General features: G+C 46.7%; 1 protein-coding gene across 1 annotated transcript in view; it reads left to right on the top strand.

Annotated features, from left to right (window-relative positions):
- Positions 1-9,800: 9,800 nt before the first annotated feature.
- Positions 9,801-12,472, top strand: part of SCUBE2 (signal peptide, CUB domain and EGF like domain containing 2) — a 72,774-nt gene continuing 70,102 nt past the window's right edge. Inside the window, exons 1-2 of the mRNA XM_027579591.2 lie at positions 9,801-10,109; positions 11,456-11,578. Coding sequence (XP_027435392.1) covers positions 9,986-10,109; positions 11,456-11,578 — 247 coding nt within the window. The 5' untranslated portion in view covers positions 9,801-9,985. The remainder of the gene's footprint in view (positions 10,110-11,455; positions 11,579-12,472) is intronic.

Genomic DNA, 12,472 nt, shown 5'->3' with positions numbered 1-12,472 from the left:
CTTTATTATATTGTGTCTGTGTATGATTTTGCAACTATTTTTGGAGATTATATCCTACTCCATTAGCTGTCTATGTATGTTTATGCCAACATTACACTGTTCTGCTTACTGAGGCTTCATAACATCTTTTAATATCTGGTAGTGCAGATCCACCTCTCCCATCATTGCTCTTCTTCTTCACACTTTTTGTCATTATTCTTGCCCCTTTCTTTTTCTAGGTAAACTTTAGAATCAATTTATCTAGTTAAAAATAAAAATCCTGTTGTGTCACTCACATTAAAAATTTTAATTAAGTTATGGAGAACTGACATTTTTGTGATGTTGACTATTCCTATCCAAGAGCAATTTATATTTCTACTTGTTCAAGTTTTCTTTTGGATAGTGTTTAGTAGTGTTTGAAATTTTTTCTTCACATAGGCTTTGAATATTTCTTTTTTAAAAAAAATATGTTATTTATTTATTTGACACAGAGAGAGAGAGAGATCACAGGTAGGCAGAGTGGCAGGCAGAGGGAGAGGGAGAAGCAGGCTCCCAGCTGAGCAGGGAGACCAACATGGGACCCGATCCCAGGATCCCAGGATCATCACCTGAGCCGAAGGCAGTTGCTTAACTGACTGAGTCATCCAGGCGTCCCTAAATATTTGTTATGTTCATTCCAAGGTATTTAACTTTTTGTTGTTGTTGCTATTATAAATAGGGTATTTTTTCTATCATATAATTTATGTTGAGAAAACTTGATTTCTGTATGTTGATTTTGCCCCTATATGGGGGCAGCGTTGAGACCCACAGTGACTGGTCCATCCCCAAGGCCTGTTCCTGTGGTGTCTGCACAGATATTAACTCTGGCCCAAGCACTGGGACAGGAATTGCCCACCCTCAGGCCTTAAACTTTGTCAGTAAATTATTACAAAATAAAAGCAAGCATAGACATCCTGCAGTCGAGCATAGCAAGGAGTTATTAGAATTTTTGGAAGAGTTTAGAATCTCTAGTTTTTAAAACTGCTGCAACACTGGGAAACAAGTATCCACAGGCTTAGAAATAGAAACCAAATACAAAAATTGTTCCATGAGGTAGAAAAGAATACTATTTTCTTTCTTTCTTTTTTTTAAGATTTTATTTATTTATTTGAGAGACAGAGAGAACAAGCAGAGGGGAGGAGGAGAGGGAGAGGGAGAAGCGACTCCCTACTGAGTAGGGAGTCCAATGTGGGGCTCAGTCCCAGGACTCTAGGATCATGACCTGAGCTGAAGGCAGACGCTTAACCGACTGAGCCATCCAGGCACCCCAAGAATACTATTTTCATATGAAGCTTCAGATTAACCAATTATTAACAAGGAAGACAATTTTAAAATTAATTTTTCCTGGGGCGCCTGGGTAGCTCAGTCGTTGGGCGTCTGCCTTCGGCTCAGGTCATGGTCCCAGGGTTGTGGGATTGAGCCCCGCATCGGGCTCCCTGCTCCACGGGAAGCCTGCTTCTCCCTCTCCCACTCCCCCTGCTTGTGTTCCCTCTCTCACTGTGTCTCTCTCTGTCAAATAAATAAGTAAAATCTTAAAAAAAAATAAAATTAATTTTTACTTATTAAAGATATGATGAATACATAAACAGGTGTTTTGCATTACATACAAATCATGAAGCCTCTTTCTCAGTTTCTTATATTACTCCACAAATTACAGGAAATGTCAAAGAAAACATTGACATACCATTGTATAAATTTATATTTAAATTAAAGTCAGGCTTACCCAAAAGTGATTTATATGAAAAGTTAAATCTTTTTATTTTTTATTTATTTATTTATCTATTTTTAAAAGATTTTATTTATTTATTTTGACAGAGAGACAGAGAGAGAGGGAACACAAGCAGGGGGAGTGGGAGAGGGAGAAGCAGGCTTCCCGCTGAGCGGGGAGCCCGATGTGGGGCTTGATCCCAGGACCCTGTGATCACGACCCGAGCGGAAGGCAGACACTTAACCACTGAGACACCCAGGCGGCCCAAGAGTTAAATCTTTTTAGAAAAATTGTTCCACAAGAATCGTAAGCTCTAGGGGCGTCTGGGTGGCTCAGTCGTTAAGCATCTGCCTTCGGCTCAGGTCATGATCCCAGGGTCCTGGGATAGAGCCCCACATTGGGCTCCCTGCTCCGTGGGAAGCCTGTTTCTCCCTCTCCGACTCCCACTGCTTGTGTTCCCACTCTCGCTGTCTCTCTGTCAAATAAATACATAAAGTCTTTAAAAAAAAATTGTAAGCTCTAAAATTTATATTTTAAAATAATTGATCAAAAGTGTATCCCAATATGTTATAGCCTATAAAATACTCTCAATAGACCCAATAACAGTTGGATCAACAGAAAGATCCTTCTCAAAATTACAAATTATCAAAATTTATCTGTGACCTTTCATTTGCCAAGAATGACTGATGTCCTTTTAATTATATTGATTGAAAATGAAGATCCTAAAAGTATAAATTTGATGACCTAATGCATGAATTTCTAGAAAAATGAGGCAGAAAAAAATCTTATGATCAATCAAGTTAATGCATTAGTAATTTTTATTTATTGCATTGTATAAAATTATTTCCCTAAAAAGTTCTTTTGTTGCAGTTTGTGAGTTTATGTTGTTATTTATATATTGATATTACCCCTACTATGTTTAACTAGTATAAAATATTTTTGAAAGGGGGCACCTGGCTGGCTCAGGTGGAGCATGCCACTCTTGATATCTGGATTGTGAGTTTGAGTCCCACCTTGGGTGCAGAGATTACTTTAAAAAATGAAATCTTAAAAAAATATATTTTTAAAGGAAAAAACTGTTTTTAGCACCTTTAATGGAACTTTCCCCTTGTTTTTTGAATAAGGGGCCTTGCATTTTAATTTTGCACTAGGCCCTGCAAATTATGTAGCTGGTCCTGCTCATGACATTCCCTATGGAGGAAATGCAGGCAGGGAATCACCAAAGGTTTTTTTTTTTTTTTTTTTAAGATTTTTATTTATTTATTTGAGAGAGAGAGAGCATGAGCACACTCACGTCCATGAGCAGGGGGAGGGGCAGAGGGAGAGGGAGAAGCAGACTCCACGCTGAGCAGAGAGCCCGATGCGGGGTTCGATCCCAGGACTGGAGTGGAAGGCAGGCGCTTAACCGACTGAGCCACCCAAGTGCCCCACCAAAAGGAATTATCATATTTATATTTTGGAGGAGGTCTTGAAGATGGACTTTTAGGTCTTTGAGGGCAGGATTTGCCTCTGAATTCATCTTGTATCTTCTATAATGTCTAATACAGTGCCTGGCACACCTGGCCTGTACAGAGCAGGGGTTAAGAAGGTGGATCTGATGCCAGACATCTTGGCATTGAGTCCTGGTTGGCCACTTCCTAGCAAGTTACTTAACCTCCCTTCACTTCAGATTCTACAACTGTAAAATAAAGATAATGGTGATATCCACTTCACAGAGTGTCTATGAGGATTAAATGAGCTAATGCACATTTAGTACTTAACAATAATGTCTGACATTTAGTATTCATTCAAATGTTAAGTATGATCATTTTAAAATAAATATTTATTGGAAGGATTTTTAACCCTCCTAAAGCAAAAGAGAATGTTGATGCAGTTTTTAGAACCATTGAAAAAAATAAATGGAGTCCTGGTGTTTACATCAAGATTGCATCAACTTTGCAAATGAGCCATCCAGGTGCCCCAATCGTTTATTTCTTAGGCTTCTGAGAGGATTCATTTCTACCCAACTATCTTTCTTCCATCTCACTGAGAGGATCACCTGCTACCCAGCCAGAATTTCCTAATGGAGGCTTTTATGGAACGGACTAGGACTACGTTGGGGCTGTAAATAAAAAACCCACTCAAAAAACCTCAGTGAACCACCACTTTACATCCCCAAGAATGGCTATCATTTAAAACAAAACAAAAGAGAAAGTAAGTTTTGGCGAGGATGTGAAGAAATTGGAACTCTTGTGCATTGCTGGTGGGAATGAAAAATGGTGTAGCTGAAATGGTAAACAGTATTGAAGTTATTCAAAAAATTATATATGGAATTATGGTATGATCCAGCAATTCTGCTTATAGATATATACTAAGAAGAATTGAAAGCAGAGACATAAACAGGTATTTGTACACCCATATTCACAATCATATTATTCACAATAGCTAAAAGGTGGAAGCAACCCAAGTGTCCACTGATGGGTGAATAAACAAAATGTGGTCTACACATACAAGGAATATTCTTCAGACTTTAAAAAGAGAGGAAATTCTGACACCTACTACAGTATAGATGAACCTTGAAGGCTTTACGCATGGTGAAACCAGCCAGCCACAAATACTGCATGGTTCCACTCATATGAGGTGCCGGGAGTAGGCAGATTCATAGAAACAGAAAGTGGGATTGTAGTTGCCAGGAGCAGGGGTGGGGTAGGGGAATGGGCAGTTATTGTTTAATGATATAGAATTTCAGTTTTGCAGGATGAAGAAAAGATCTGGATGTGGATGGTAGTGATGGTTGCACAATGAGGTAAATGTACTCAAGGCCGCTAAATTGTTCACTTAAAAATGGTTAAAATGGTAAATTTTATGTTGTATATATTTTACCACAATTTACAAACAAACAGGAGTGCCTGGGTGGCTCAGTTGGTTAAGCGTCTGCCTCCTACTCAGGTTGTGATTTTGGGGTCTTGGGATTGAGCTGCATTGGGCTCTCTGCTCAGTGGGGAGTCTGCTTCCCCTCCCCCTCTACCCCCCCAACCCCTGCTCCTGCTCTCTCACGCTTTCTCTCTCTCTCTCTCAATGAATAAGTAAAATCTTTAAAAAAAAAAAAAAAAAACCCAATGAAAACAATAAGAAAGTGCACTGGCACACATAACCAGCAATCCTGACAAAAGGGAGTGCCTCTGCGTTGGCTTCAGTGTTTCTCTTAGTTTACCTTCTTCAGATTGGTACCAAGATGGCTGCTACAGTTTCTCACCACAACCACAGCACAGGAAGAAAAGAGAACACTTGCATGCCAGCCTTTCAAGCAAGGGGACTGAGATTCACTCTGATTAGAATATTGTTATATGCTTATCCCTGAACCCATGACTATTACAAAGGTAATAGAATGAAAGATATGTATTTTTTAAGATTTTATTTATTTATTTGAGAGCGAGTGAGTGGGAGGGAGAGGGAGAGGGAATCTGAGGCAGACTCCACACTGAGCACAGAGCCCGACATGGGGCTCAATCCCAAGACCGCAAGATCATGACCTGAGCTGAAACCAAGAGTTGGATGCTCAACCGAATGAGCCATCCAGGTGCCCCAGAATGAAAGATATTGATTGTCTTCAGCCAACTCCAGAGCTTGAAGTTGAGCCTGGGGCAGCTTCCCTCCTAGGAACATGAATATATGTTAGGAAGAAAAAAGGAGCACATAAGGATGAGTAAGCAACTAGAGAAATTGACTGCCTCATATCCAGCTCAGAAATATTGAAAAAGTTTTTCAGAAGATATGAAAGCCATCCATGGAGGAAAAATTAATGTGGAGCAAGAGCAGATCGGTAGTCCTTCCAGCATTAGTTCTCAGGACCTGCTAACCTGCTGACTCTAGAACTTTCATCCATACCTCGTTGCTTTTGCGGCAACATCTCAGCAAACACATTTTTCTTTGAGGTATAGTATATTTATAATCAAGATACACCATTTCATTCATTTAAATATTTACTGAGACCCACTTCATGTCTTTTAGGCAAAGGGAAGAGTGTGGGCAAAAGAAAGCATGTATGAGGGGAAAATGATAAACTTCTGGTATAAATAGTTTGATGTCTCTGGAGCATAGCCTGTGAAGGAGTGATAGGAGAGAAGCTGGAAAAGTAGAATGGGATCAGATCATAAAAGTCTGGCTGGGCAGTTCTTGTTTCAGCTTAGTTACTGAGGTAACACACAGACAATAAAGCACATTAAGCTTAAGCCAACATCTTAGTGAATTTTTACATATGTATATACATCCATATAATCACCACCCAGATCAAGATCTAAAACATTTCTAGCATTCCAGAAGTTTCCTTCATGCCTTTCCCAATCAGTCCCCATCCCCAGCGGGAACACTGTTCTGGCCTCAGTTGCTATTAATTAGTTCTGTCTGTTCTTAACCTTCATAGAAGTGGACTTATACAATTTGTACCCTTTTGTATCTGGTTTCTTTTACTCATTGTAATGATCACGAGATGTCTCTGTATTGTGGAACTTATGAGACTTTGTTCATTTTCGGGCTCCATAGTATTCCATTGAATGAAAATCCAGCAACTTGTTTATGCAATTTCTAGTTGACAGCCATTTGGGTTATTTCCAGTTTTGTGCTAGTGTAACTATAGCTATTGTGAACATTCTCATACATGTCTTTTGGTGAACATATGTACTCATTTCTCTTGGGTATATACCCAGAAGTGGGTAGGCACATTTTTGTTTTAGTAGTACTTCCCAACAGTTCTCCAGAGTGGCTGTATCAAGGGAGTTTTGGCTTTCACCTGAAGAAGGCTGGGAGCGGTGTGATGAAATATATATTTTAGTTCGGCAGCCACTGTGAAAGATGCAATGAAGGGGCGCCTGGGTGGCTTAGATGGTTAAGCGTCTGCCTTCAGCTCAGGTCATGATCCCAGGGTCCTGCGATTGGGTCCCGCATCGGGCTCCCTGCTCAGAGGGGATCCTGCTTCTCCCTCTGTCTCTCTCTCTCTCTCTCTGTCTCTCATGAATAAATAAATTAAAAAAAAATCTTAAAAAAAAAAAAAAGATGCACTGAAGGCGGGTGAGGTTGGAGACAGGGATACCAGTAAAGAATCGCAGACCAGGAGCAGTAGACCAGGTGAGGGATGATGAGGCCCTGAGCTCCGGAAGCTTGTATGGAGGGAGAGGATGGCTTTGAGAGATGATAAGGTAGAGTTGACATGATTGTTTGGTTGTAGTAGGGAGAGAATGGAATCCAGAATGACTGCCAGGTGTCTGACTTGGTGTTGGCAGAATGGTGACGCCCTTTTCGGAGAGAGGAAGCACTTGGGAAGGAGCAGCCTTGAGGGAGAAGATGAGCTCCTTTGAACACCTTGAATCTGAGAGAACTGTGCAAGATCAAGGTGGAGGTATCCAGCAGGTAACTGGATACATAGACCTGAAGCTATGGGGAGAGATCCAAGCTGGAGATTTCTATTATGGAAGCAAGGGAATGAGTGACCCATCAGGGAGGAAGGAGGTGTAGAAAGAGGAACCCAAGGAGATGATTGAGAAGGCATTTCCTGAGAGGTAGGAGGAAAACCAGGAGCTTGCCTGCTGTGATGAAAATCCAGGGGAAGGACAGTTTCCAAAAAGAGTTTCCAAAGGCTGCTGAGGGGTCAAAAAAGATGGGCACTGAAAGGTGTCTGGTGAATGCAGAATTTAACCTAGCTGTCCATGGTGCGGAGGCACCCAGGGTCTTCTGCCTCCACAGTCTCTCTCGTGCCAGAAGCCTACACCAGTGTGGTGAGGCTGCTTGGGCTCTCTTCCCCCTCAGGTCTTGAGCCTGAAGCAAAGGAGAGCGAGAGGAAGAGGCAGTTTGAGCCTCAGTGCAGGGACAGTGGCTGTGGCCTCTCAGAGAAGTTTGTGGGGACCTCAGCTTGACAATAGAAGGCAGATGGCAGCTAGTGCAGGGCTCACCGAGTCCCTCCCGACATTGGAACACCGAAAACATTGACATTTGAATATAAACTTCCCCTGGAGCCTTTCCCCTATGGAAATTTCCAGTTGTAAACTATACTGACTTTAATCTGAAGTGTCAGAAAGGTTGCCCAGGAGTCTGGGAGCCAACCAGCTGAAAGCACATTTGTATGGAAGTCGGGGCAAACAAAATAGAATTCAGAACATTTTTTGAGATTTGTGCCAGTGGTGAACTTTTCCAGGAAACATGACAAAAACTGACCCTCTTAGGCAAAAAAGCACTGGGTCTTATCATAATTAATTTGTATTCTAACTGAAACATAAACTTGGGGAAAAGATGAAGGGAAAGAACAGCACATGTCTTATTTCTTTACCAGGCACCAGGGGCTGAAGGAGGCTCCCGTAGAATTTAATGGGCAGCTTTATGTATTTATATGCTTTGACTGGAGCTAAAGAGGTCTGTGCCACACAATGGGCAGTTTCTAGTTGGATTTTAAAAGAAAATAACTTTGATCATTTCAAAAGCAATGAAGCCTGATGCAGCACAGAGAAAAGAAAGCAGTAATTTATGGCTACCATTAAGGACACAAAGACAAAGGCGGAGGGAACGTTTCACTAAGTGAAGATTTACAAATGTGTAAAAACCATCCTTATGACTAGAAATAGCTGAGTGTCTCTCTCGGTACCAAACAAAAGGGGGTAGGAGGGAGGGGCAAAAGACAGAAAAAGGGATGCAACCTGCCTGCCTTCACTGGGGATGAAAAGGTCAAAAGAAAAACAACCACAGAAAAGTTATTTTCTTAGATTCTCCATCCAGCAGCAGCACTAGCAATGAAGGCCCAAAGAGGCATTCTTCGCCTAGGCCCATGGGCATGGGAAAGACAGGGGCAGCAGATGGGGGGCGGGAGGTGTGTGCTACAAAGAGGGGTGCTCTGGAAAGGGGATGGACCCTAGGAAGACATGTTCTTGTGCATGAGCTAGGTGGGTATTTTCTGAGATGGTTATTTTTTTTCTGATTACCAAAGGGGTGTGTGTGTGTGTGTGTGTGTGTGTATTCACTATTCATATATATTCATTATTAAATTTTCTCCTGTAAATATATACACACGTACACAAACGTGTGTTTGTATGTATGTATGTATGTATATGTATGCATAGGAGAAAATGTAGAAAATAAAGAGAAACTCTGATTAAAACCCCTCAGTATGGTGTTCAACAGCCGCATCTCGGAATCGTTGCTGCATTTGTTCCTGGAGTGGTGCCGAGTGTAGTGGGCTCCATCATCAGTGGCAAGGGGAGGTATGGGAAGTCTCCATATGCACATGTGCCCTTGTAAGGACTGTCTTGCTTGGACGGCCAGCTGACAGGCGCTGCCTGTGTTTGCAGCTGGCCAGACCTGATGTTTATGAGTTCAGGTGGTCATAGATAGCACTGGTGACCCAGGCAAAACTGGTGTGGTCTCTTGTCCCTGCTGGCTCACCTTTGACTGCTAGCCCCCTTTCCCTCCACCTTCTAGGCTGCCCTGTAGATACATTTAACTAGTGTTGAGTGAGATGAACATTTTCTGCTGTGATTCTAGGCCCAGCAGTGTACCAGGTAGGAACAGTCCTAAGCACGCGGGGTGGTGGGACAGGTGGTTGGGCCACTGCTTGGGGCTGGGGATCACAGAAGGCCTGGCCTGGGCAGCATGGAGAAAGGTGCAGAGCGCATGTGAAGGTGAGCAGCAAACGATGTTGCCCTCTCCCCCCGAGTCTCCTGAGGGTCAGAAGTGTGTGGAATTGCTCCCTCCAACCACATTCCCCGGCCCAAGTGGAGAGGTGGGAAAGCCCCACAGGTGGCTTTAGGGTTTGGGGCTTATAGGATTCTGAACTACACAGGACACTTTCTGGGAGCCTCCTCTTGGAATATTTCAGGCCAGAGTGCTATTTGTCCCACAAGAGGGACTGGGTCAAGTTGTAGGACACTGCAAACAGGCGGAGGACGAGGCTCTGCGGGCTGGAGCGGGGCGGGGGTGCGGGAACAGCGGGTCTGGTGACGGGGCCTGCACTGGGGACGCGGGCCCGCCCGGCCAAGCTTGACAGCCGCCCTCCGGCCACCGCGGCCGCGCCCCCTCCGCCCAGCGCCCGGAGGGGGAAGGGAGGGGGCCGGGAGGGGCGGCACTGCCCCGCGCTGCCCGCCCCGGCCCCGGGGAGGACCGTGTGAAAATGAGGCCGGGGCTCGGGGGCCGGGCGGGGCCGGGCCGGGGGTGTCAGAGCGCGGCGGATAGGGCACCCGCACACACCTCCCGGAGCCGCCGCCGCGCTCGCCGTCTCTGCCCGCAGCCGCCGCGCCATCCATGGGGGTCTTGGGCCGCGGCTGCCCCGGGACGGTCCGGGCGCTGCTGCCGCTGCTGCTGCCGCCGCTGCTGCTGACCGCGGCGGTCCCGCCCGGCCCGGGCCGCGCCCCGGGGCCGCCAGAGGGTGAGTGCCCGCACCTCCGGGGCCTCGGCGCGCACCTGGCAGGGGCGGGCGGGGCCGACGCCGGGACGGGGTCCCGGGTCCTCCCTCCCCATCTCCCCGCGGGGTCGCGCCGCGCGGGGCGGGCCGGGCCAGGGCTTGGCAGCGGGAGCTCCGCGTGGCCCCCGCTCCCCTGGGGCCTCACCCGCTGGCCAGGCCAAGGCGCCGCCACCGCTTGGGCTAGAGGCCCAGGGCCTGAATGCCGCGGCCGGGCCTCGGACCCGGGGCTGATGACAGTTCCCGCCCCGGTCCCGCTGCCCGGGGTCCCCGGAGAGCGCCTGCCGGGCAGACTCTCGCCCGCTGAGAAGGACGGAGGGCACCCGACTCTCGGCGGTCCAGCTCCTCATGTGTGTAGATGGGGAACCTGAGGGTCCCGGCCGCGGTACCTCCGTGAGGTCGCGGCAGCTTTGCTCCGTCTTTCTTCCCGAGCCGGGAAGTTCTGCGGGCTTCAGGGGTGGCTCCAAGTTTTCTATCTGCGAAACAGGCGCCGGTTGAGGATCCGGGAATACCGTGAGCCTTAAGCCGCAACAAACCTGGGTTTTCCGGGCGGCCAGAGATAAGTACCCTGGACGTTGTGCGTTAACTGGACTTGGCAGTAATTTCAAAAACTTTTGTTTTTAATTAACATCCTAGAGTGGTGTCAACGCAGGAAATACTTCAGGCCAAGGCCGGTTTCCAGGTTGAGAGGGCGGGCAGCGGGTGTGGAAACCATTCCCACTTTGCACCATCAGAGAGCTCAGGATGGTGTGCTCAGAGCCCAGGGCAAGCTTTTCCTGTATATCCCAAGCCCCGAGAAAGCTGACACTGCTTGGTTTTCAGGTTTTGCTTTTTTCGTTTTGTTTCGTTTTTGCCAACCTGGTCTTTTCCTTCAACAGGCATTTATTACTGCCTACTCATGTGCCAGGCACTGTGCTTGGCATCAAGGGCACAGAGTCTGTAATCAAGACACCATCTAGAGGGGAGGACCGGCAGGAAAACAGTGACAGTCCTGTGTGATATGTGCTATGAAAGGATATAAATATGGCAGCAGGTTGTGGGGGACACCACCTCCACTGGGGGATCACAATAGGCTCCCTGGAGAGGGTAGATTGGAGCTGAGTCTTGCAGGCGAGTAGAAAGGGTGTGTGGCGGGTAGTCTAGTGAGAGGGAACAGAAGCCTGGAAGTGGAGTGGTTCATCCCAGGGGCTCCTGAGGAGTTTAGGTGATGAGGAGTGGGGTGGGCTGGTGGGAGGTGAAGCTAGAGGAGGGCCGATGCCAGATCTCAAAGGGCTTGGGGCATGGTACCAGGAGCTTGCTGTGCTCTTTTGCAGATGTGGACGAGTGCGCCCAAGGGCTAGATGACTGCCACACCAATGCCGTCTGTCAGAATACACTCACCTCCTACAAGTGCTCCTGCAAGCCTGGGTACCAAGGGGAGGGCAGGCAGTGTGAGGGTAAGTGACTTGGGGCCGGTGGTAAGTGGGCCAGCAGGTGAAGCTCCCCACCCCCTCAGCTCTTGTAGTGGCCACTCATGCTGGTAAAAGTGCCCCTCCACTGCCCCCCACGTCATACCACCCACCTTCTGAAATACATTTCAGAGCCTTAGAGCACTAGGAACATTAGGTCTTCCCTAAAGCTGATCATATAGTTTTATGTGGTTCCAAAATGTCCTTTTGTCTAGCTTGTGTAAAGGAAAAGAGGTGCTTTAGTATTTTTGGTTTTACTCAGTGTGGGGACAGAAAGTCAACAGTCATATGGATCAGGAGAGCCATGCCTGCCAGAGAAGGGCTGATCCTTCACCTCCCTGGGGCAGTTCACACCTGTGCCCTGGAGTCCGAGGGCAGGAGTCCTGCCCTCCACTGCTGGCTCTGGAGGGTCCATCTTGTTCATGGCTTTGGGCTGTTTGGCGTTGTGACCTCCCAAGCTTTAGAGCTATACCAAGGGCCTGCCTCATTTGGAGCTGCATGCTCACCCTGGAAAGGTGTGCAAAGGGATATTTTAAGCCCTTAGAGTTCTAGATCTTTGAGCCTCAAGTCTGGACTCTGCCATCTTGTGTTCTGGGCCAGTGTCAGGAACTCTGAAATTCAGAACTGGCCAGAGACTGGGCACTCATAGGAGGAGGCTATTCCTGGGGATGGAATCATGGCATGTTGGAGCTGGCAGGGCTCTTCTCTTTCAGGGAGCTCTGAGCCATTCCCATCCTTCATATGTGAGACACTGAGGCCCCGGGGAATTGGGAAGGGGACTTGTGGCCATAATCACACAGCTAACCAACAGGTTGAAGAAAGTCAGATGTCTACCCTAGCTTTGTCCCTGGACCCTTATCTCTTGGATTCACTCAGCCTCCT

The sequence above is a fragment of the Zalophus californianus genome, chromosome 11, assembly GCF_009762305.2.
Source record: "Zalophus californianus isolate mZalCal1 chromosome 11, mZalCal1.pri.v2, whole genome shotgun sequence".
Classification (NCBI taxonomy): Eukaryota; Metazoa; Chordata; class Mammalia; order Carnivora; family Otariidae; genus Zalophus; species Zalophus californianus.
Note: the sequence above shows the minus strand (reverse complement) of the source record. Positions and strands in the feature narration are given on the sequence as shown.